This window comes from Aspergillus chevalieri, chromosome 8 (assembly GCF_016861735.1).
Source record: "Aspergillus chevalieri M1 DNA, chromosome 8, nearly complete sequence".
NCBI lineage: Eukaryota > Fungi > Ascomycota > Eurotiomycetes > Eurotiales > Aspergillaceae > Aspergillus > Aspergillus chevalieri.
Genome location: NC_057369.1, coordinates 1526255 through 1551024, shown reverse-complemented (window position 1 = coordinate 1551024; position 24770 = coordinate 1526255). Strand labels below are relative to the sequence as shown.

General features: G+C 48.0%; 8 protein-coding genes and 2 non-coding genes across 10 annotated transcripts; 4 read left to right on the top strand and 6 right to left on the bottom strand.

Moving 5' to 3' along the window:
• Positions 1-3: 3 nt before the first annotated feature.
• ACHE_t80013S lies at positions 4-77 on the bottom strand. Its single transcript has one exon. It is a non-coding gene; the product is annotated as a tRNA-Leu (tRNA).
• A 151-nt stretch (positions 78-228) lies between these two features.
• On the bottom strand, positions 229-328 carry ACHE_t80012S. The gene has a single exon. It is a non-coding gene; the product is annotated as a tRNA-Leu (tRNA).
• A 279-nt stretch (positions 329-607) lies between these two features.
• On the bottom strand, positions 608-1967 carry ACHE_80521S (4-hydroxyphenylpyruvate dioxygenase family protein; the record flags this gene model as incomplete). Its single annotated transcript, XM_043283901.1, has 4 exons — positions 608-742; positions 794-1151; positions 1207-1266; positions 1315-1967. The coding sequence occupies 4 exons, from the start codon at positions 1965-1967 to the stop codon at positions 608-610; spliced, it is 1206 nt and encodes a 401-aa protein (XP_043141134.1).
• A 444-nt stretch (positions 1968-2411) lies between these two features.
• Positions 2412-3149, top strand: hmgX (the record flags this gene model as incomplete). Its single annotated transcript, XM_043283900.1, has 1 exon — positions 2412-3149. The coding sequence occupies one exon, from the start codon at positions 2412-2414 to the stop codon at positions 3147-3149; it is 738 nt and encodes a 245-aa protein (XP_043141133.1).
• A 168-nt stretch (positions 3150-3317) lies between these two features.
• hmgA (putative homogentisate 1,2-dioxygenase (HmgA)) lies at positions 3318-4774 on the bottom strand (the record flags this gene model as incomplete). The annotated part of the gene is made up of 3 exons (XM_043283899.1): positions 3318-3438; positions 3494-4648; positions 4707-4774. 3 exons carry the CDS (start codon positions 4772-4774, stop codon positions 3318-3320), a joined length of 1344 nt encoding a protein of 447 aa, XP_043141132.1.
• Positions 4775-5209: 435 nt separating this feature from the next.
• On the top strand, positions 5210-6505 carry fahA (fumarylacetoacetate hydrolase FahA; the record flags this gene model as incomplete). The annotated part of the gene is made up of 1 exon (XM_043283898.1): positions 5210-6505. One exon carries the CDS (start codon positions 5210-5212, stop codon positions 6503-6505), a length of 1296 nt encoding a protein of 431 aa, XP_043141131.1.
• Positions 6506-6649: 144 nt separating this feature from the next.
• maiA (maleylacetoacetate isomerase MaiA) lies at positions 6650-7330 on the bottom strand (the record flags this gene model as incomplete). The annotated part of the gene is made up of 1 exon (XM_043283896.1): positions 6650-7330. One exon carries the CDS (start codon positions 7328-7330, stop codon positions 6650-6652), a length of 681 nt encoding a protein of 226 aa, XP_043141130.1.
• Positions 7331-8886: 1556 nt separating this feature from the next.
• Positions 8887-11475, top strand: ACHE_80516A (putative C6 transcription factor; the record flags this gene model as incomplete). The annotated part of the gene is made up of 4 exons (XM_043283895.1): positions 8887-9106; positions 9170-9686; positions 9742-10658; positions 10718-11475. 4 exons carry the CDS (start codon positions 8887-8889, stop codon positions 11473-11475), a joined length of 2412 nt encoding a protein of 803 aa, XP_043141129.1.
• Positions 11476-16450: 4975 nt separating this feature from the next.
• On the top strand, positions 16451-19760 carry ACHE_80515A (uncharacterized protein; the record flags this gene model as incomplete). Its single annotated transcript, XM_043283894.1, has 14 exons — positions 16451-16728; positions 16793-16946; positions 17008-17136; positions 17192-17286; positions 17335-17474; positions 17531-17595; positions 17652-17782; positions 17853-17970; positions 18024-18141; positions 18204-18468; positions 18532-18586; positions 18646-18853; positions 18904-19190; positions 19254-19760. The coding sequence occupies 14 exons, from the start codon at positions 16451-16453 to the stop codon at positions 19758-19760; spliced, it is 2550 nt and encodes an 849-aa protein (XP_043141128.1).
• A 2067-nt stretch (positions 19761-21827) lies between these two features.
• Positions 21828-22542, bottom strand: ACHE_80514S (uncharacterized protein; the record flags this gene model as incomplete). Its single annotated transcript, XM_043283893.1, has 4 exons — positions 21828-21997; positions 22056-22241; positions 22297-22373; positions 22430-22542. 4 exons carry the CDS (start codon positions 22540-22542, stop codon positions 21828-21830), a joined length of 546 nt encoding a protein of 181 aa, XP_043141127.1.
• Between the last annotated feature and the right edge of the window lie 2228 nt (positions 22543-24770).

Sequence of the window (24770 nt, the reverse complement as noted above, 5' to 3'; positions counted from 1 at the left end):
GGACGGACATGCGAGAACTCGAAACTCGGACCATCACCAACCTACTTGGGACGCTCTCCCAACTGAGCTACACGCCCAATTTTCACTAATATGATATACGCTTAGATGTCATATTATATTAAAATAAAAATAAGAATTTTCAAGCCTTGAAAAGCCCACTTGAAAAGCCCATAATAACCACGAAAACTTATATGGAATAATTAAGGTGATCGGGGAATAAATAAAAAATGACAAGGGTGGGGTTCGAACCCACGAGATCTTACGATCAGCAGAAACCTCAGAATTGTCTGACTTAAGTCTGCCGCCTTAACCACTCGGCCACCTTGCCACAGGTTCAGCTACATCTCCAGCTAAGAGTATTATGTGCCAAACTAAAATGGTAATGATTAGGTTTGCGATGTTATGGTGTGTACAAATTGTCATTATTTTGGTTTCTTTCTTTTGAATAGCCTGGTTCAAAATATCTGTTCTCTGAGATACAGCACGTATAATGTGCGAGTATGCTAAGCAAGTTATTGAAAGATGTTTGAATTGAGATAAATTATGTACACGCAAGTCATAATTCATATACCATATACGATATCAGTCGAAAGCCAAGCTATAGAAACTACACAAGGTTACCACGCAGCTCCTGCTCCCGCTCAAGCGCCTCAAACAACGACCTGAAGTTCCCAGCCCCGAAGCCAGAAAAGTTGTGTCGCTGGATGATCTCAATGAAGACAGTTGGACGATCCATCAAATGCTATACACCGTTAGTAGCTCTATTTTCTAGTGTTGAATTGGGTTTCCTCACCTTCGTAAACAACTGCAACAAATACCCACCCTCATCAAAATCAATCAAGATATCCAAATCGCGAATGGTCTGGAAATCCTCCTCCAGAACAAGTCCTGCCTTCTTAAGCCGCACCTGCACATCTTCGTAATACGCATCCGGGACCTTGATGAATTCGACTCCACGCGCTTTGAGGTTCGTGATGTCGCGGATGATATCATCCGTTAGGAGGGCGATGTGCTGCACGCCGGCGCCGTTGTAGTAGTCGACGTATTCTTCGATCTGGGATTGTTTCTTGCCTTTGGCCGGTTCGTTGATGGGCATTTTGACTATTTCGTTGGGGGAGGCCATGACTATACTCTTGAGGGCCGAGAATTCGCTGCATTTGTTAGTTAATCTCAATTGTAGAGGGTTGTAGAGAGTATATTACTCACGTGCAAACCTGAGTGTCATCAACGGACCAGAAACGATGGAAGCCAAGGGCTTTTTCATAACTGGAAAAGGTCAACCAATCATCTCAAGCAGAAAGTTAGAAAACGTACTATTCGCAAATCTCCTCCATCTCATCCCAATCCTGATTCCCCACACAATGATCAATCCTCTTCAGAAACACCCCCGGCAACAACCTCTCAACCGGATCCTCCACCCCGCTCTCCAACCGATACCCTGGCAGAAACGCCCCCCGATAATCCCCCCTCTCAAGCAACGTATGCGTCGTCTCCCCGTACGTCTGCACCCTCGCAACCTTCACCACACCCCCTTCATCCTCCAACACCTTAACCCCGTGCACAACCCTCGCTCCATTCTTCACCGCAGCCCCAAAAACACCCTCTACATCATCAACCTCAAACGCGACATCCTTCACTGCATCCCCGTGTTTCTCAATGTGTGCGTGAATCTCACGGAGCTGGTCCTGTTCTTCGGCAGTGAAGCGGTCGAGTTGGTCGAGCGAGCGGAGCGGGGAGGTTAGGATGAAGGTGATGGCGCCGTTGCGGATGACGTGCGAGCAGGTTGCTCGGGAGCCTGTTTCGAGGCCGCGGTAGGCGATGCGCTTGAAGCCCATGCGGGTGGTGTAGTATGAGGCGGCTTGCTTGGCATTGCCGACGTACCAGTGGACGTGGTCGTAGGCTTTGTAGGAGGCGAGCGGGGAGGAGTCGCTTGTTAGGGTTGAGTCTGGGAGTGCTGATGGTGCCATTTTGTTCTGTTTATCTATTTAAAGACTTGGTTGGGACTTGAATCTTGGATCAAGAGACTATGTTAGATCAGGGCTGTTTGGATGATGCTGGGGATGACCAGTAGATGGAGCGGTATTTATAAACCATGGTTGACACGGTTATCATCCTATCTTCGATTTCCTTTCCATAAAGTAGCCGCGACTAACATAAAAATCATGGTTATCGAAGAAGCAACACCCAGGGTAAGCCACGGCAAACAAAGGATGATGGCGGTTGTTAGCGGGTATTTCACGGTGCGGAGCGGAAAATAGCGGGTGTTTGCGATATCCGGGGCCATAGCATTCAACGCGATGACGAACGAGCAAAGGTAAATAAATAATGATAATATATATTCCGTTTTCTCGTTATCATTCGCATTTCCATACGCAAAAATTCTCTTGTGTACCTACTTTACGAACGTCAAAATGTCAAACCTAACAACCAACGACTCCGCCGTCCTCCACGCTCTCTTCGACGCCGAATCCTCCCCATCCTCAGCAATACAAATCGACTCAACCCTCCCCCCATTCCCTGCAAACCTACAAATCACCCCGGAAGATCACAAGTTACTCGGCAACCGCGAAAAATCCATCATAAAATCCCTCCAAATCGACAATGTCTCCCAAGAAACCATCCACTCCGCCATTACAGCCCTAGACGCTCTTATCGAGGATAACCCGACTTACCCGCCCGCCTATGCTAATAGAGCGCAGGTGCTTCGGATGCTTGTTGACAAGGAATCTAGTCTGAGTGAGAAGCTGGAATTAAAAACGGGGGATGCAATGTTCACGGATCCAGCGAATGCGCCTACTGTTTCTCGACTCTTCGCTGATCTGGGACAAGCAATCAACCTATCCACGCCTTTATCACCAGCAGACCCCGTCTCTCTCCTTCAGGCGCGTATCCTGGCAGACACGCATACACATCGCGGGTATCTGCTGCTTAAAGCTGCCAGGGCGAGGAGGAATTCCAAGGCTCAAGGGGTGGGACAACTGTGGGAGCTGGGATCCGATCAGTTGGAGGAGATGGCGAGTAGGGACTTTTTCCTGGGAGGGAGATATGGGAATAAGATTGCGCAGCAAATGGCGGTGCAGACGAATCCGTATGCGAAGATGTGTGGAGCTATTGTGAAGGAGGCGATGAGGAAGGAGGTTGTAGGATGAGTTGTTACTTTGTAGCCGTTATTCTGTTACAATGTCATTGTGTATATCTGAATAACGTGTGTTTAACTAGGAAATGCTTTTCATACGTGTGTTGCCATTGCTTCAACGATTCTCTTTACTAAGACATTGCTATTGCTACATCAAAACACTGGTATCAAATACACCTGCTCATGCCTTGCGAGGATCCTTGAAATGTCTCTTGAGTGGACGCCAACTGTGATCGTTGTACTCTTCTTGCACCTTTTCGCAAGTCTTCAGACCCCATTCAGATACACCGACCATGAGCGAACTACACACATAGGTTAGCAAGATATTTCTGTGTAGTGAACGAAGACAGAACTCACCTCTCAAACATGAATGCCATACTTCCCTCTCCAATCTTCTGAGGCTTCAAATCCGCATTGCTCGCCCCCTCGAAAGCACTCATGTCCGGACCATGGGCACTCATGACATTGTGCAGACTGGCGCCAGCCGGCTGGAAGCCACCACCAGTCTTTGCATCGTAGTTTCCGGCAATCAGTCCCATGAATTCAGACATGGTGTTACGATGGTACCATGGGGGACGGAAGGTGTCTTCTTGCACGAGCCAGCGGGGAGGGAAGATCACGAAGTCCGCGATCGCTGTACCAACGTGGTCCGACGGGCCAGTGAGGACGGTGTAGATCGACGGATCGGGATGGTCAAAAGAAACCGAACCAATGGTGTTGAATCGTCCCAAGTCATACTTGTAGGGATAGTAGTTGCCGTGCCAAGCAACGATATCAAACGGAGAGTGGTCCTGACGGGCGGAGAAGAGAGTGTTTGCGAACTTGCTATACAGATGGTACTCAGACTCATCGTCCTCAAAGGAAGCCACAGGAGCCTGGAAGTCTCGTGCGTTGGCTAGACAGTTGGAACCAATTGGGCCCAGCTCGGGAAGCTGGAAGTGGCCCTGGTAAAGCTCGCAGATATATCCTCTCACAGGACCATCGGGAAGAGTCACGCGATATCTCACACCACGAGGAATCACGCAGATCTCATTCGGACGGACGACGAGTCTTCCCAGCTCTGTCTGAATATCCAACACGCCATGCTGGGGAACAATTAAAAAGTCTCCATCAGCCGAGTAAAACGCCTCCTTGCCCATGTCCTTTCCAGCGGCGTACAGCAGAATCCCAAGACCATGTTTCAAGGTAGGATCTCCTGCGCCTGCCACAAGATGCAAACCATGAACCCAGTCAACCTTCTCGTCCAGATCAAACGGATTCCACCGCAACTGGTTGGGGATATGGTGCAGCTTGTGAGTTTCGGTTGTCATGCGCGTGTGGTATGTATCTGTTTCCTCAGCGTTGAAGTTCTCGTGGGATGCTGCGGGGATGATTCTGTAGACCCAGGTCTGTTTGTTCTCATGTCGGGGAGCGGTAAAGGCTGTTCCGGAGAGTTTTTCGGCGTAGAGGCCATATGGCGCTTTTTGAGGGGAGTTGTGTCCTATTGGAAGGGCGCCTTCGATGGCTTCGGTTCTGTTGGGATTATCGTTAGCAGTTGTCACTTTCCCTTTCTGTGGTTTTTATCACGTACTCATGATAAGAGTCGAAGCCATTCTGGTATTTGTATGGATCGGGGTGTTTAAACTGAGTAACCGGCATTGTGTTGGCGGTGTCGTTTCAGTGGTGTTCCTTCTCGTAGATAGTTCCAAATAGTCAATCTCCTGGAAGGGCAAGCTCAACTGGGCTCTCTGTGAAATATATCCATCATCCTTTCCCTTCCACAGTCTATTGCGACTTCGTCCGTCGCGACGGGAATTTTCATCCGCGTAAAGCAAGGTTGCGGGGAAGTCGCGGAATATAGCCGGCAATAAGCGGGGAGAGGGGGCGGACTTGATTCCGCAGTCCCAGAACAACGGAAAATTGAGGACGGCGCAAAGGGAAGGCGACACGGTTAGAGGAGATGACGAGGACAGCAGAAGCTAGGATTAGAAGGAGGGGCAGTGTCTTTTTAATCGGCCTTCTTGTCGCTCTCCAAGTTCTTGAATTATCCTCATAGATACCCTGTCAAGTTTCAACCTTATCTATATCGAAACAATGGCTTCGTGGCTTCAGATCCCGAAGAACTCACCCTTTTCGCTGGCCAATATCCCCTTTGGCATTATCTCCTCAACAAAGGCATCCCCTCGAGTTCCCGCGATCGCAATTGGTGAATATGCGCTGAACTTGAGCGCCTTTGCCTCGTCTTCTGGCTTCTCGCAGCTCCCCGCAATCCAGCCTCATCTCAGCGTCTTTAACGAGCCAACATTGAACGCCTTTGCCGCTCTCGGTCGTCCGGTACATCGCCAGGTCCGCGAATACCTTCAAGCCGTTTTCCGCGCCGACACTCCGTACCCTCAAGTCCTCAAAGACAATGCAAGCTTGCAGAAGGAAGCGCTCTTGCCTCTGTCAGAAGTGACGAACCACGTCCCTCTGCAAATCGGTGACTACACGGATTTCTACGCCGGTCTCAACCACGCTTACAACGTCGGTGTGCTCTTCCGTGGTCCAGAAAATGCTCTACAGCCCAACTACACCCATCTTCCTGTCGCATACCACAGTCGCGCATCGTCTGTGATCGTTTCGGGCACACCCATCCACCGTCCCAATGGACAAATCCTGACCAACCCAGCTGCCAACCCCAAGGTCCCTACCTTCTCTCCGTGCAAGAAGTTGGACATTGAATTGGAACTGGCTGCGTTTGTTAGCAAGCCCAATGACCTGGGCAAGCCAGTTCCCGTTAACGAAGCCGAGGACCACATCTTCGGTCTGGTACTGATGAACGACTGGTCTGCCCGTGACATTCAGGCCTGGGAATACGTTCCTCTGGGTCCTTTCAACGCGAAGAACTTTGCCACCACAATCACCCCCTGGGTTGTCCTCATTGATGCATTGGAGCCCTTCCGCGCGCCGGGTCTCGAGCCAGGTGACCGTGAGACTCTGCTGCCCTATCTCCGTGAGAAGCGCGCTGTCAACGCCTTCAACATTCCCCTCGAAGTTGAAATTACGCCTGATGGTGGAAAGTCGACGGTTATCTCGAAGAGCAACGCGCAGAACCTTCTGTACTCGTTCCCTCAGATGCTTACGCACCATACCATTACGGGATGCAACATGAACACTGGTGATCTGCTTGGTAGTGGTACGATCTCTGGAAAGGAGCCGCAAACACAGGGTAGTATTCTGGAGCAGACAAATGGAAAGAATCCCATCAAGCTGAGTGATGGTTCGGAGCGTATCTTCTTGGAGGATGGCGATCGCGTTGTTCTGCGTGGTTTGGCTGGTGAGGAGGGAAGTTACGTGGGCTTCGGTGACTGTGAGGCTACTATCCTGCCGGCGTTGAAGCTTGAATTTTAGATAGTTCATTTCTCCGTTTTTATCTTAAATGTTTGCTGTATGAAAAGTGAAGAATACGAAATGACTATAAACCTGAACGTTCAAGTAGGATCCGACATCCTTGTGCAAGTATAAACATATAAAAGATCAATCCTATTTACAAATCTATTCCTTCACCCTAAACTCCTCCGGCGTATCCTCCTGCGTCATCCAATGCCCCCTCCTCACACACTCCTCCCCCTCCAACCTCTCCGCCACCTGCTTTATAGTCGGAAACTCCCCCATATCCACCCCAACCCTCTCCGCCCCCCAAACAGCCGGCACCAAACAAACATCCGCCAGCGTAACACTATCCCCCACACTAAATTTCCCAGCCGTCTTTTTCACAATCGCCTCGTACGCCCTAAACCCCTCGACAACCAAATCCTTCGACCACGCCGCCCGGTCCATACCAAGTGGTCCGACACGCTTTAGGATTCGCAGGTTCGTAACGGGTTGCACGTCACAGGCTATGATAGATGCGAGGGTGCGGAGAGTAGCCCTGGTCTCGGGGTCGGAGGACGGGGGGAGGAGAGAGGGTGTTGAAGGTGTGATTTCATCGAGGTATTCGAGGGCGGCGAGGGATTGGGTTATTGTTGTGGTTTGATTGCCGTGTTCGATGATAAGTGACGGGACGGTGAGCGAGGGGTTTAGGGTGCCGTAGGTAGGGGCGCGCTGCTCGTCTTTGAGGAGGTTTATTGGGATGGAGGTATAAGGGAGGGCTTTTAGGTGCAGGGCGATGCGGAGGCGCGCTGAGCAGGAGGAGCGGAAGTAGGTGTAGAGAGTTATGTTGGTGATGTCCGTCATTTTGGTGGGTTGTTTGTGTGAGTTTGCTTGTGTGAAATTATTCGTTGCTTCTTGCTTTTTGTGGGGGACGACGGCTTGGTTTTAGATGCTGCTGTCTAGATATAGTGGTCTGGTACTGTAATGTATTTGTCTGACTTCCTAATACGGTAGCGCGGGACTATTTCCGAAGGGCTTTGGGATACTCACTGATCAACACTAACCACGCACTGGGCGTTTATTGAACACTAAAGCCCACTCAGCGGTGCAGGAACTCATTGAAACTCATAGATGTATGAGGGTGTTATTATTGAGATTGCGGAGCCATTGTGAGTATGAGTTGATTCTGGACATTCCTCTTTCAATCAGCCAAGCGTTTCTACTATCATACAACCAGTAATGTGATATGATTATGGCTGTTCGACCGGAGTAATGGTATAATCCCAAGACTTAAAGCAAGAAAGATGCTTCTTTGACAATCACAAAAGCGACCTCTTCTACTAGCCCAATGTCTGCTTCTACATGAACAACGATGCCTTCAGCAAGCCCCCGGCTCAGAACCCGTCCGCGTCTTTCATAAACAACTAAGCAACTCAGCGATCGTCGGGCAAGTTCTCGACATCGAAAACCGCCTTAATGCCTTTGGCAGCCCATTCTTCAAGGGTGATAATCATGGCTCTAGTTGTTTCATCCCAAGTGCCTCAAGCAGTTGACTCCTTGCGAATAGTCTATTCCGTTCACCCACAGACGACTGGACCGATCTTCCTTTGTCCATTTCTCCAAGTTTAACCTGGAATACCCGATAGCTGCGTTGTCTGCGAAAGGATCCATTAGTGCCCACCCCACGACCCGTGACCAAAGAACACCACAGGGCTACAAATATGAGAGCGGATGTAAATATGCAAACTTGCCCGGCAATAGGCGTACAAATTCCTTACCGTTGTGCAGGGGCATATTCCTAGAATGATCTATAATTTCCCTCTACTGGCCAATGTATCGAGTTGATCGTTGTATTTCGGACTGACGATTGCTTTCTGCACGGCTGTAGGAGGGGCGGAATGTTTCCGCTGCTGAGATACCCGAGTCTACATGGACGGAGTTCCGTTTATTTCCGTTTTCTGTAGTCTGATTTGCCATCTTTCGTGGCTATTCTTGAAATTGTTCTAGAACTATTATCTTCGGTTTCAATTAAGAAACTGCGAATTGGGATGGGAGTGTAAACTTCATGAATGCACGTGATATATCATAGCCAGTTAGTGACTATGCCTACAAAATGACACAAAGTAAATGAATTAGGAACTATAATTTCACGTGCCAAATCACATCAATAGCTATAAGCTATTCAAAACATGATCGCCAATTGAACCTGGGTGTTAGGGCTACCCTCCACCGAATGTTCTAAACACCCGCCGCCGGCAATCAGCGGCTATTTCGCAACATCCGCCCCGCACCCCCTCTCCCGGATATTTTGACACTATTCCTCCATTCCTCGTCTTCCTGATTGTGACCTCATATCGCTCCAGAAAACACCAGATAACAATCCTCTCAATGCTATTGGCCAATGCGCCTCTCTAACCAATATGGAAACCAGACAGCCATCCCGTGGACAACACACCGCGGACCGGGTGTACCAGCGCACCTACAAAGCTTGTATCTCCTGTCGGCAACGCAAGGCTAAATGCGAGTTGGGAACGGGAGAAGATGGTACTCCGATCGGGCCTCCGTGTGCGAGGTGTCGGAGGGAGCAGAAGGAGTGTTTGTTTAGTGAGAAGAGGGCGTGGGAGAGGGGAAATAAGAGATGTGGGTTGTTATCCGGGTCTGGTTTGATTGTGCCACGTCTGTACTGATGTGGGTTTTATTTAGATGCGGAAGATGGTGTTGATACGCTTTCATCAAGTACACGAAGAAGGCGATTAAATGATGTTGGTGAGAGACATCATTCGCGTGATGTGTCAGAGTATGGACCTAGTCCGGGGAACAATGACACCACATTTGCAGAGAATACCGGGAATATCAACGAGAGCGGCCAAAATAGACAACAACCAACCTCCAGTCTCGGTAATTCGATGATGCGCACTGTCGTTGCTAGCGGGAATGATGCTTTGAATATCCTTTTCGAAGCTGCTGCGGCCCACAGTCGTGGAAATGGCACGGCTGCAGGTGCTCAACCGGGAAACGCTCTGTCTTCCGAGAACAGAACTACTAGAAGCGAAGATTCATTAGGTGGCTACTCAGGCGCCGATTTAGAGGGTTCAACGAGCATGGTGCACCCTGTGAAAATCTCTCGGGTGTCGAAAGAGGTCCTCGATGTGTGGGAGTCATGCCGTTTTGTTAAGATGGGATGGTTTACTTCCAGGGAAGCGGTGACATTTATTGACCTGTATGTCTCATTGTCATTGGACATAGTCGAAATACAACTAACTAGATGTTGACAGGTTCTTCAAGAATATGTCTCCATTATCCCCGATCCTTACAGACTTCTACGGAAACCACAAAAACCATTACTGCCTACTCACACGCGATCCAGTCCTCTGTTGCACAATCCTGATGGTATCAGCTCGCTATCACGTATTACCAGGAGCTGGCGGCGAATCAAGAAACTTCTTCATCCACCACCGACTCTGGCAGCATTGCCAGCAACTAATCACACGCCTCATATTTGGTCAGGACAAATCTACTTCGTCAAAGATTCGCGGCATTGGAACTATTGAAGCACTTCTATTGATGTCCGAATGGCATCCTCGTTCACTGCATTTTCCTCCGGAAGTTGACGGTTGGGATTGTGACCTAATGACAGGGACTACCGAGTCTCGCGCAAACGCGGACGAGGAAGATATGCTGTCTGCTAACCGGTGGCTAGAAGATATGATCGAGCCTGCTAGAAGATCGGATCAAATGTCCTGGATGTTACTTGGATCAGCCTTGTCGCTTGCACATGAACTTGGTATTTTCGAGGTCGGGGATAAGGAACCGAATTCTCCATTAGAACCGGAAGGGCACGTGCCGGGTGACCAAATGAAATTCCGCAGGCAGCGCGTACAGCGCCTACTATACGTGTATATCAACCAGTTGGCATGGAGGATAGGGTGTATATCGCTTATGCCGCAGAGCTTGAATCACGCGATTATAAGCGGGCAAGCGACAAGAGATCTCAGCCGCTCTGGAGATGGATGGTTCACGTTCATGGACTCATGGATGGATTTGACCAAGTTGGCGAAATCGGTGACTGATACTTTCTTTCCTTCTGTTTCGTTTGCGAGGCAGCAGTTGCATAGTGGTCGGTATATTGATTTACTGGATCATTTTCGACCGTTGCTCACTCAGTGGAAAGAGAAATATCTTCGGCCTCAATGTAAGTGTCCCATTGATTCTATATTCCGTATTAAATGGGCTGACTATCATCGCGCGCAGTATTGGATAAGCCATTTTTCAATATCCTCTTTATAGAATACCACTTCGTCCGCGTCTATACTCACTCAGTCGGAATGCAAGCCGTTGTAGAACGTGTCCTCGCAGATGGCGAACCCAATTTGGAAGAAGTGCGCCCTCTGAACATTGACTCCATCGATTATGAATATATCCAAGAAGTCATCGATGGCTGCTGCCAAATCCTTCAAAAGGTCACCCAGCTCGCAGAAATTGGTGCATTGCGATTCTCACCAGTCCGGATTTTCTTGCGCATCACAAGCTCGTCCATATTCCTAATGAAGGCCCTAAGTTTGGGCGCGCGCCAAGCAAAACTGCGGGAGTCACTCGACATCCTCGAGAGGACCATCCAGGCGCTAAAATCCAATGCTCTGGATGATATCCATCTGAGTAGCCGTTACGCTACACTACTGGACTTGCACGTCTCGCGTCTACGACGCAACCTATTAGTATCTTCAAAGGGCAAGAACAGCCGTGGAACTACCACAACATCTTCTACATGCCCACCTTCACGGCCTGATAATGGGACTGCTAATGGCAATACGACAATGGTGAACAGTACACCAATATCACGTAGCATGTCGGATATCAGCTTCATTCCATCGCTGAATGATATGGCTGCGGACGATTGGCTTTCGTTGCCGTTCGACCCGTCGATGGCTCCATTTGGCATTAGTAGTGGTGGACAGATACCGGCGCTTGAAGGAGGGGCTCTGGATTTTATATGGAACTTACCATCATGACCATACAAGTAGACATTATTGTATTCGCAAAACGAGCACCTGTGAATTCCCCCTCGTGGTTAGTTTTGCCGTTTCTGATAGTCTCCCGATACGCTGTACTGTAAACGCCGTCTGCCTGGCCTCCCAAGTATGGAAGGACCTCCCTCACTGTTCTGACCTCATCCCTTCCCTAATTCTTCGTTGAGGCATCGAGCCGTCACACTTTCAAATGTATCGCCGTACGCTTGTCTCTGGTTCTCACAAAGTAATTGAAAAGCTTCGGTTTTTTTTTTTTTATTCTTTCTTCCTAATTACTTTCATTTTTATCATTTTATCATTTTACTTCTCCATGTCAAATCTTTCACATCGCCCACGATCCCTAGGTCTTCCCCGAGCAATTCGCCAGCGGATCTACGAGCATCTTATTCCACACGATGAAGTCCAATTTCCTACGAAGAGCTTGGCCAGACCACATTATCGTAATCACAAATTGCGACAAAACTGCCGGAACTTGCTACTGGCATGCCGCCTAGTTTACAACGAACTGGCGCCAATTGTGTACTCAACAAACACTTTATTGATCAATACGAAATTCCCATCTGCAGAGACTGCAGAAATTTGTTATTCAGCCTGTTGTTAAATTGACTGTTTTTCTTAATGTCAGCAGCCGTGAGCTAGGGTGGTCATGCTGCAAGGAGCAGCCAATCCATTCTCACCCTGATTGTGCTCACTACGATGAACCTCTCAGTTCAAGGTCAATACCGCAATACCAAGAAGTCATTTCAGAATGGTACCGCGCCATTGACCATCTTGCACCATATATTCAACCCTCTTGTCTTCATCTACACTTCATTTGTGATGTTGCTGATACAAGTGCTGCTGTTGCTGCTGTCATGCCATTACTGAACTGGTATATGAGAATAATTACTTTTCATGTAAGCGCGATGGCAGAACTGCAATATCATCACCATCCAGAGCTACCCTGTGAATCCAACCATTCTGATAGCAGAACCTGATGTCTGCATCATTGAGATCAAATGGAACACTTCCTTTGTAATTTTGTTCAAAATGTTTGAAATCTTGCTTGTGAACCTCTCTATACGAGGGAAAGAGCGATTAACTGATTCTCTACTAAGCTTGTCAAAGACTGTGGCAGTGCCCTCCAGGAACCAGATGACATGATCTTCTGTCAAGGTTCTAATAATCCCATGCTTGATGTCATGGCGGTAGTTCTAAAACTGTTAGCTTCTTGACTCAGATAAAGCTTCTCACCATGCCTCACTATTGGTGGTGTGGGAGAAACATCAAAATAAAAAAAAATTAAAATTCTGGCACATACCTGGAAAATTACATTGACTAGGGATTCAACCGCTCCTGGATGACCACCTGATAGCACAAATATGTAGTCCAGGGCACCTTCATCAAAACTGAACTTTTGCTTATAGAGATACTTAATCAATCGTGAAACAACATCCTTGAACTCCTCTTTGCTGTAAAATAAGCCTATAGATGGTGATCCTGGCTGGCTTTGTGGTGTCAATGAGATACGTTTTTTGTTGACAAGGGTAACTGGAGTGAAGAATGTTTGATCTGGGCCTGTGCCTGGACTGCCGTAAGAGCAGAAAAGACATAGTCGAAAATTATATGCACAGACAGACTTCTGTCTCTTTTTGAAAATTGTGTTCCAGAGCACAGAATCACTGTAAGCCTTCTATGCCTCATCCACGAGAATCACAGTGTCTGATGTCACAACCCAAGAGTGACCCTGTTCTGACTGTGATGAAGTTGTGTTGAAACTAGCAGGGGCATCTTCTAGTTCTTCATTCGAATTCTTAACAAGCTCGATGCCAAGATGGATCGGTGTTTTGAAGTTGGAAAAGGACAGCCAATAATTAATCGCTTTAGCATGCCATTAGATTCGAAGGATTTCAAAGGATTGAGATTGCGCGCGATGTTGGATGATGGCTCACCCTCATCTATAGCGCACTCACCCTAACTCACCCTGGTCGCGCGACCGAAAAGCGGCATCACCCTTTAACCCACCCGGAAGGCACCCACCGAACCATTGTCCGCAGTTAAGCCACACGCCGGCCGGTTAGTAGTTGGGTGGGTAATCACCAGCGAATCCCGGCTGTTGTATGTTTTTGTTCTTACTCGTGTAATAACCGAGTTGTGCTTTTTATGATGAAGTACTCGGGCCAGATTTTTCCCGGTTGATACGTAGCAGCGAGTACGCTGTAGAGGTCAGTGCAAGAAAAAAAAAAAAAACCTTGATGGATACAATTCATCTAGACTTATCTAACCCGTTCAGTCCATAGCCCCAGAGATAACCAGTCAAAAACCACATGAAAATCAATTCCAACCAGAGCGCAGTCGGCCTGCATTTCCCGCCGCTCCTTCTCAGAATCCCCACGCCGTTCCGGAAACCACGCCATCTGGCGTCTCACGACCCGTTTGAGCCTTGGCAAGTGAGACCTCAGGTCCACGAGTAATTCTTGTACACGGCCAAGCAGATTTGTCTCCCAATCCCATGTCTGCCCCATCATTTCCTGACTATCCCATTGCAAGCATAGCTCTTCCAGAGAACTGGGCAAGACAGTCTTGATATCGGGTGCTTCTTCAGGAAAGACACCTAATAGAACTGTTATAGGGACTTCTGCAGAGCGTATTTTGGGAAACATTTTTAGAAAGCCCTGGAACGCCTCTCTATTCCCCCAATCATTGTAGTCTAACGCGTGGTTCCCGCGAGAGAAGGGGTAGTATTCCACGCCCATTGATAGCGCCTCGACGTGTGGCTTACAGACTCTAAGCATCAAGAAGGATATATGGGTTGTTCAATGCTGGTGAGGTCTTGTATGCCAAGCCCAAGTGGAGGGATTTCAGGTTGGGCGTGTGTTGCAGCAGATCATAAACTTCCTGATCAGCAAGAGTTGAGCGAGCAAGCACCAATGTATGTACTTGTTCAAGTTGTTTTCGGGAAATGATAGTATCCTGGAAATTCTGTAGCCATATTGAAATAGACACAACAGATGGTAAGTGGAACCACGCCATGAATTGGCTCGGGTCGCAAGAAGGATAGCCTTCAGGATAATGCTCATACAGCGGCTCCTCCTCCTCAGAAAGAGGAACATTGCTGCCATAGTCAACTGTAGCAAGATGGGCGAATTTTGACATGGTACCGTTTGGGGCGGAGAACAGGGCATGTCTTAGCATTAGGCCAGGGAAGCCTGACTGCCACACAAATGTATAGTCAAGTCGAACAGATACCAAGTTGTGTAGCTGGGAGAGAAGAATAGCGACTAGTGCATAGGCGTTGCCATCTTCAATGGCACTGTTCCACTTTGGAACTGCTTCTTCAGGAAATTCAGCCTTTCTAATCACTCCTTTTGCGACTTCAATGACATCATTGAATTTGGATATTTTGTTTTTCCATTCCCAGTCGTCTTTGACTTTTTCATTATTCCAATTGTGCTGTTCCACATTCTTCTGTGCAGACAAAAGGGTGACATGTTGTATAAATGAGGCGAGATTTGGATTTTGAATGACTGTTCGAAATAGGCGTAAGATGCGAGATAGGGGAACAGAATCCCACTCCCAAGAAATGTTTTTGTATAGCAAGGGTAGAGTCAATGCATGAAGATCCTGTGATACTGCCGAAATCAATGCAAGATCACTCAATTCATCTAGATAGTGATAACACGTTGGGCTGAATTTGGAGACACAAGGAATCTGGTAAAGAGAAGAAGGTTTTTTATGCTTGGATGAACGATGGGTGGAAAGTTGGTTTTGTGACTTAGCAGCTTCTTTATACCCCAAGAGTCCTTGCAACCGAGCATATGGTGATAATCTTCAAGCCAAGTGTCAGTTGGCTTATGCCAAGAATCCGAGTCTTCCATCCTGCGTATTGCTGACACCCAATACCTACCTCTCTCATCTCGGTGATGTCTATTGTCTTTAGAGCAGCAGTAGGATCTGTGTGATCTCATAGCGGGTGTGGGTAACACTGGCGAATGTCATTCAGTATTAGACCTGGCACTTGGATACAGACTTTGTACCCAATACCCAACTGCCTTCGAGGCTCGTACCCATTTGGGTTCCCATGTCCAGGTCTACTCAGTATGTAGCTACCACTAGTTACATAGGCAGCTAGGCTGTTGCTTCGCAAGTGGATAAAACCTATTCTGGCAGAAATCAGCAAGAACCCAGGACCAAAGCAGAATCAAGCACCTTCCCCCCTTCTGGGGAAGACGGATGTTCACATTGGATCCATCACACATATCACACCTAGATTCAAAGTGTGGCGGCTGGCGTGGACCTTCTATGGCATGCGAAACAGCGAAGCTGACCAATTGGGGAGGAGGATGGTATTATGTAACGGCCGGCCCGCGGGCGGGCTGTGCTCTACCCTTCTGCCCACGGGCGGGCCGTGGTGAGGTCTAAATCATGAGGTATTTCTGCTATTGCGTTTTTCTACGAACGCAAGTTCATGCTACGTTGTAAGTAAATTGCCGATCATTGGTAATAATGCATAGAACATACGCTAGTCATGCAGTCTTGAGGGTCTCAGGAACAGATTGACATATTTTGACCCCGCCTTGGGGGTGGTTTTAGCTGACACGCCCTCCTTACAATGCTGAAAAGGTGATGCCTCCATTCGCCCATAGTGATTCAGCTGTAAGTGAGTGGATATCTTGCAGATCTCAGGGGCCTGTTGTACACGTGCGCACCCATGATATCCCGAAGGAAAGAAAACTTCAGCCAGCTTCGGTCTCTCTCAAGCAATGGGGTGGAGTCTCCGATACTCGTTGCCTTATGTAGTATCAGGACGGCAGCCAGGACGCAGCCCACAAAGTGGAGCAGGTTGAATTTAAAAGGAGCTATAAACCACCCTTTCCCAGATCCCCAGTGTAAAATAACTCTTGAACCAGTTCATCAGAGACCGGCCAGAAAGATTTCTGGGACCTGTTTCAAATTTAATTTGAAGAAGCTCATGAAAATGGTATCCACCAACAACCCCAAAGTTACTGAAGGCACCACACCGGATGAAAGGGACACGAACAATCCCCCTGGAGATGAGAGCGTCTCGGAAAATGCGCAGCCAGTTGTGCCTGTAGGCCCACAGCTGTCAGTCAGGGTTTTCAAGACCTTCCCCGGCGCAGAAAAAGCATCCCCTGAGGCGGTTTGTAAAGTTGGAAGTGCTGCCACCTTTGAGAATGAAAGCCTCGGATATTTGCGAAAATATTTGAACAACCAAAAGATCTTAAAATCAATTGAGTAATCACTGCCAACCCTGTTAACTTCAAGAAGACTTTACAAGGTCAACTGACAAATATTCCAGCTCAGCGCTTCCATTTTGCACCGCGGATGGAGCGAGGGTAGAGGAGACAACGACGATCTCTGAGTATGCGAGACTGGTTCACAAGAAGAGTGACACTGGAACTGTTAAGCGCAAAGATGGTGGTAGCGCCTCCACAGAAGCCCAAGAACCTGTGGTATGGAATCATCTTCAGCGGAAGAATTCAGCTTAAGATCGCTGACTGTTGTCCACTCCAGGATGGATCAGATGAGAGTGATAAACTGACAACCTGTGATGTGTACCTGATCGCCCGGAAGAAGACAGAGGTACAACTCAGTGATCCAGTTAAGAACTTGCTTGACTCTGCGCTGGACATGAACTTCTCTGTAAGCATTCAGTTTTAGTTAGCTCCTCCTTCACACTACTAACATGGATGTCTAGCAAAGCGGGGATCTACCAAAAGCAGTGCTGAAGCAGCTCAAAAGCTCATATGATCATAAGTTGTGGGCAGCAGAAGTCGACAAAGGCCCAAGAACGTTTGTTACCTGAGGCCCCCCACTCAACCTGACGCTGAAAGATTGCAGTTATCCAGCCGAAATGTCTGAAGAGGACTGGGCTATAGTTATGCAAAACAATGACCTGTTGCATGGCCTCCGAGTTATTCCTGCGCGTGCGCCAGACAACAAGCTTACTTTGAATGGAATAGATCGATCCTTCCTTCCTGGTACGTTGCCTGAGTATAATACTAATACTATTCCAACTTTGCTGACTTCCTTCCAGCGTTCACCCTGAAGCCAAGGCCTGTTGAGTTTTACAAGAAGGCTCCCGGTGTAGAGGTAGATACAGTAAGTGACTACCTCCCATTGTCTTAAAAAGAAGAATCTCTGCTCATAACCTCCAGACTGTTGGATTTGCCATTCCCCGGTTCCGCATCCAGGATGATTCATATGTAAGGATGACAGAAGCCAAGACTGATGTTGAATCATCGTTCGCTCGGAGCTCATTCAGCCAACACGACTTCCAAGTAGCTGCGTACGTTCTTTCTAATGAAACAATGTCCACAATCTCTATTGCTTAAACTGACCACGACATCTATCATCAGAGGGGGGAATGTCTTTGGATATGATGTTGGCGCCAAGTTTGGTTTTAGCGCGAAAGAGCAAGACGGGTATGCTCAGGCTCGCCAGGAAAATGTGGAAATGATGCACATTTCATACAATGTTCGTGGGCATACCCTGCATGGATGAATTTCACAGACTGATATTTCTCCCAGTTCCCCCGTGTTGTAATAAGATTGGATGAAAATTCATTGGAATTGGACCCAGTCTGTCGTAGTCGCCTTGATAAGGTGACAGACTTCAATTCCATGTCGGAATTTTTTGCTGATTACGGTTAGTACTCTATCTGAGCTGAATTTATCAGCCAGCTTCCTGCTGCTCACCTTTTTAAATAGGTCAATTCTTTGCAACGCAAGTCCAGCTGGGGGGTCGATTACACGCCGCTGAAGACATAAAATCTACTTCAAGTTCCGTTAAGGAGGAAAAGGCTAATGCATTTAAGGCTGCTGTTAGTGCTTCCTTCTCTGGCCCATCAGCCCGGGGAAGTACAAGCTACAGCCATGAAAGCAAGTCGGCAAGTGATGGCACAGAACAGAAGATATCATACAATAAGTCAATGTCCTGGGAGGCACAAGGTGGCGATACACTGCTTTGCAACAGGTAGGGCTTGCACTCACAATCTAAGGGGCTTGGTCTCAGACCCATCGCTGATCCTTTTCCCAGCCCTCCGGATTGGTGCCCAACAGTTCATTCATTCTATAACTGGCGCACTATTAAGGTAAATGGCCTCTATTCCGACGTGTCAATAGTCTGACATGTATTAATTCAACTCGACAGCAAGAAAATGTTGTCTTCCTCCCAGATCTCATTGGCAAGCTTCCTGGGTTCAAACACATCCCAGACACATTTAAGAAGATCGCCAAAAATCAGAAACCAGATACTGCAACTTCGAAAGTACCATATTTTGTGGAGTTCTCGCTCGAGCTGGAAGGCTCTGAGGGCAAGGAATTTTCATTGGATGAGAAATGTCCAGGTACTGATGGCGGTAAGTTGAATCTATCCTTAGCCGACGACTAAACTTAATTATGTTCACAGACAACATTGTGGCGAAAGATGAGTACGCAATGGCTTTAACTCCAACATTCCTCTTGCCAGCTGTATATAAACATTGGCTGAAAGTGAAGCTTGAGATGGGAGGAAAGGCGATACATGTATTGCCGTTGGGAAACATAAATCACATAGGTGGCTTGATTCCGTATAGTAGTTTGCCCACTAGTTTCGGGGGAGACCCAAGCAAAGTGCGCAGAGTTACCTCACGGAATGCAACTCAAGCTGCCAAGGTATTCAAGATCCGAACTGAAAACGTTAAAGGCAACAAACTTGTGGGTGTCCTCCATCTTTATGCCCTGTAGGCAGTTCTAGACTAACTGAGGTTGGAATCCCAGGCAATACGCGGTCAGAAATATCAGATCGATAACCCAGGCGAGTCAATGTCCCTGTCAGCTACGTCCAACTTGATGGATTATGTCCCCCAGTCCTATCTCTTCGCTGCCACCAGTCCTCAAACTCCGGTCAAGTTTGCTTTCTGGGACACTGAACTTGCCGATGATGAGCAAGAAGGAAGTATCCCAGATGGGCATGTAGTGAGCTTAGTTGCTTGGATTCCAAACAGCGACAAACGGGGATTCGTATGTCTTCGCGACAGTGGTGGGGACTTTGAAATCCTTCCAGGTTCACCAGACCTGAATAAAGTCGCCAGATTCAAGATCAAGTACGGAAAAGCATATGAGGCGCCGCCTTCCGCGGAGGTGCGTCGCCGTGAAGCGGCAGTGCATGATTTAGAGGACCAGTTGTTTGGCGAACGCAATCCAGCTACTGAGGCGCCGCCTTCCGCGGAAGAGGTGCGTCGCCGTGAAGCGGCAGTGCATGATTTAGAGGACGCGTTCTCATAAGTTATCTAAGCAGAAATCCCTGCTTGCTTTTGAACATCTATGGCCGATCGCAGTTTTAAATGGGGGAAGGCAGACAACGGCTTATGAGACAGTGTCAGAAGGCCTGAAGAGGGATGGAGGTTGGAGGAGCACCCTCATGTTAAAGTTCCATCTAGATCCTAATGGCTGATACATGTATTATGAATTCGATGTTGCTCAGGCACAAAGATAGTGGTCCAGGCGATGAAGCATTCAAACTCCATGGTGTCTAGATCAGCCTTCATCTACATTCATCCCATTAGCCAGAACGTTAGATGGACTTTTATAATGTATACGGAAACCAGTACAGCGTCTTGGTTGGAAGGTAGGCCAGGGCATCTCATAGACCAAGCTAGAATATTTAATAGTTTCATGAAATAGTGAGACCGTTGCAAAAACACTCTATCTAGTGCGGCCCCGTAGAGCGTCAATCTGCCATATTCTTGAGGGTCGTGCTCCAGTATACTTGGATTGAGCCCTGACTTCGACCTGGAAATCGGTTCGAAAATAACCTTGTCACCGCCGACCAAGGCCGTCTCTCGTCCCTTCTTAGCTTCAGTAGAAGGTCCACCTCTTCACGGGACCATGGCATACCCTTCCTGGAGCTCCCATGGGGCTCACTGTAATCAGGTGGGTGAGTCAAGCGGCTTGCTGACCGCACATCTCTGTTCCCGGATTTCATTGGATCAGATCTAGGAATGTGACATGGTAGCGCGCCTTCCGAAGAAATTGCAAACGTTTGTCAAGCGGTAGAGACAGGAAGTGTGGACGAAGCACTGAAAATGAATCTTCCCCTCCAATAGATGTAGAGAGACCTCAAACCCGTTTGGATGATTGTTCATGTGGTTGGTGCGGCTTTCGCTTGCGAGATTTAGACTTTTTGTCGCTGTGTGAGGTATCAAGAGGGCTCTCAGAGGAAGAAATGCCGGCTTCAGTACTGGGATAGGAGCGAGGCAACTGCTGATGACCCTTGGTGTGAGGGGGGCTAATTGACCTAGGATTACCGTCCTGCCTCTGTGTGATGGAGTCTTGCTGGTCTGGTGCATCACAGAAAACAGGTGGGGGGTCTGGATATGGACATATCATCTCTGAAACTGTTGGACTATCACTCTGCAAGGACGGCTGACGCAGATCTCCTGCCTCCCAGGGCCCATTATCGGCGAGAATTAGAGGGTCAATCGGAATGTCATTTTGTATAATTACCTGGCATATTGCCAGCCACTTGCGCCCTTGCAGAAATTTCCAGGCCATGGTCACTCAAATCGGACGACTTCTCAGAAGGCATCTCAGATGTCGATGGCGTAGACGCCGGTGGAATGACATCTGGTAGAAATGTTATGATATACGCATTCCGAGGGCCATGGGGTTGGATACATAGAATTCCTCGGCCAAAGACCTCCTGTACTCCATCAGTGAATGCAAAGCTGCTGTCCTGTGGTATCTGTGACAGACTCAAATGCTCTCTAGTAGCATCATTGGCCATGGATGAAGTGCTTCCAGCTGTTGTCTTCACCCTTGGTGGATGCCTGCGTGTCTTTGCTGGGAATTCTTTTGGCTCACAATTAGGTCTGCATACCGACGTTGAAGAATCTTCAACTAGCCCACCTGCTGCCGGACTACTCTCACTATTGTGGTTATTCTTGGAATCTTGGCAACCTCGGACCATTCAGGGTGCAGGTTCTTTAGTGGTCCTTGTCGCTTGACTGTGGCTGACGGATCGGCATGATCTTGGAGACAGATGGGAATTGTGTTGCCCTTCCAGGTCTTGCCTGTGGATGACGACACAGAGAGAGAAAGCAACCTGCAGGTATTTTTGAAGGTAAGTTAGGATGGGTTTGCTTGGAACTGGAGGCGGCACCTTCCCCATCATTGTCATCAGGTCTCTCATTTCTCACCCATATCGGCACTTGAATTTTCGACCCCAAGGCTCCTGTATCGGAGGCTTTCAGTAATGTTCGCCTCGTCCATTGCATTCTCATCTTCATAGCTTGGGGCGACCTCGCCTTTAGATCCCTCGACAGCCGTTTCCTCGGACTGAATATTTTCAGCTCAAGATTCACCTCCAATTTTCAGTGTGTTATCCAAGATGCCCATTGAAGGCGACTGAGAGATCTGCGCATATGAGTTGGTACATACTGGCAGTGACATTCTTGCACTGCTCTGGCGGCTAGTTCCTAAAGCCTCAACGTGATCTTCAGACAAGCCCAGACTAGTGGCCACTGGAGGGTATATCGTGTATTAGGAAAATGTAACAAGCCACTGGTGAATCATGCCTACCTGGATACTCTTGCTCAGTTCCAACCTGTTCTGAGTTTGAATAACTGGCAATGTCCATCGATGGAAACACCTGCTGATGCGACCGCCCCTGTGTGACGTTGTCCACTTCAACAGCCGGTCCATGATGCACGATTTCACGACCATCACCATCATTGGTCTGTAGTTGTGTCGCCTCTGCCACTGAATCTACATGTCCACAATTAGTAAGCTATGAGGCGTGTCCACTGTAGGTTGAGCATACCAACTGTTGAGGGCGCGTTCTGGCTCGAAAATACATCCTTGACGTTCTTACCCTGGTGGCCACAGGTGTGTTTGTCTCTGGACCCTTCTCAGACACTATCAAGGTGTTTTCTACCAGACAAGTGTCCTCAAACTCGATATCAAATTCATTGTGAACTGCTGTTGTACCCCCACTGGAGGAGACCCTCAGATCTTGAGACTGTTGGGAGGTTCCTGGTGTACCATTCTGGGTGGGAATGTTCGCCATCGTGAGGGCACATGGTTTAGATGGAATGGGACTAGTCCAGGGTGACAGGCGTGCTGGAGCTGAAGGGGCTTGGTATGGCTTCCAACGAGAGGTAGGAAAGGCATGTGAGCGCGGTTTAGGTGGAGAAGGTTGATAGCAGAAGTTGATATTCTCAAGGCTGATATTCATTGTTTAAAACGAACTTAAAGAGAATCGAAATGAAAGGTATAAGTTGTGACTGGGTTTTTTAATCCGACATGAGTAAGAAGCAATTTAACAAGTGGTGGCTACAGACAGAAATTGGTCGTAAAGATAATGATAAGAAAAACATACTAACTACACATTCAGATGTTGGGATTCACTTTGATCCCGTGGCCTAACGCTATCTTCCTCCTGAAACCTGGACCTCGAGGTCTAGTAAAGCCATACACACGATGGAAATCACAAATGTTGGAGAATCAAAGGAAATGACTATATCCTCGCAAGCAGCTTCGCATCGCTGAAAAGTAATAGGGTCGATTGATTCGGCAAAAGGGTGGAGGATTTCCATTTCGATTTAGTTCTCCCCCCCGGAGAACGCCCCGATCCCAGGCCTCCCGGTTCACGCCGGCTCTCGCTGTCCCACCATCTTGCTCGAGCTTCATTGCATCGGAAAACAAGAGAAATTCAGATAACTATATATATTAAAACAAGAAGAAAACGACTTCGCCAACCTTCCCGATGCCATCTGGTCCTAACATACGTTATTGATGAAATGAATTATTCCACGAAATAATGAGGGCAGCACCAAGGCTATCAAATATCAACTAAATACAAATGTGCAAGACATAAACGACCAGATAGCAATCAAACCATGCTAACAATCATTGTATCAACACCATGCATGCTGTCAGGGAATCTGCAGCCATAAACTGAACAGTTCTCCCGCTGGTAGTGGTGCCCGCAGGTGCAATCTACTTCCCTACAAAAGAGGCCATTGGGGCAAATAGATAGTCTCGCAATATATGTCAGATCAATTATCTCGCGAGGACGAGTGACGGGCCATGTTTGTAAGTACAGTCATCACCGTAAGTGCACGGCCCAAGGAGATGAAACCGGTTGCATAATTTTTCTGCCTTTCGGCTGCAGTGGCTCCCAAACACCTGGCAAGCCGTTTTTTTCAATTGAAGTCAGGACATGCAGCCATTGGAGCATATCTACATCAGATCCAGGCCCAAGAGGATGCAACCTGCAGAGATTGTGGCCTATCAAAGGAGACAATACACCATCTTCTCTTTGAATTTGAATGCCGGAAATGGCGACACCAACGAAACAAGCTCTAGATCAGGGATCTAGAGCTGGATGGGGTTACGAAACCGACTGCTGCAGAAGAGCACCCACAAGGACGACTTTTAGGAGAGCCCAGAACTACCAGGGCGCTGCTACAATTCTTAGCCAACACCAGCATAGCTCTACCCCGGCGCACCTACAGCGGATGGCGGAGAGGGCCCGAAGAGATGACTAATGGGGACTGGAAGCATTGGGGGAAGCAGTTAGAACAGGAGAGGGGTAGCAGGAAGGATAGCCTAAGCTGAGAATCAGCCTAGGCTACACCCATCCTGCTCCGAAACACAAGGAGAGCACTGTGCTCGAAAGCCCTGCGCATCTCGGCGGCCTGGGGCGAGGAAAAGCATCAGAGAGATTATAAAAGGGAGTGTTGTCCCGGCAACTTATAGGGACAAGAGACTGTAGAATAGCTGCTGGCCTCGAGTCCATGAATCATGGTCTGTCATAGCTCTAGGGCTCGGTATGGACAATAAACTTGATTAAATAATAATAATACAGTAAAAAATCGAGATAAATCATCATTATATCCATCCAAAAAGGGAAAATATTAGCAAAATTATGCATAAGTGGTTCTAGGAGGTTCGAACCGCAGAACCGCGATGTTCGGTTCGTGGTTCTAGATGTTGGAACCGGAACCGCACTATTTCGAGGCCCTAAATACCAAGGACCTTTCTGGCAGAGTCGCACCCGAGAGAGTTCAGCTAGCATCAAATTTCGTTGTATTCAGAGAAGTGATGGTTATAGCTAATTTGCCTGACGGGATTTGGTAAGCCGTATCTACGAATAGAGTCTAGACAGATTTCAATCAACTTGGTTCTTCGTACAGATAGTGCAAGAATTCCCATTTAGAGAACTAATATACTGGTCAGGGCAGGTCTCATATCTCGTGAAACATCAATCTCCGCCTAAGATGAGGATATCCC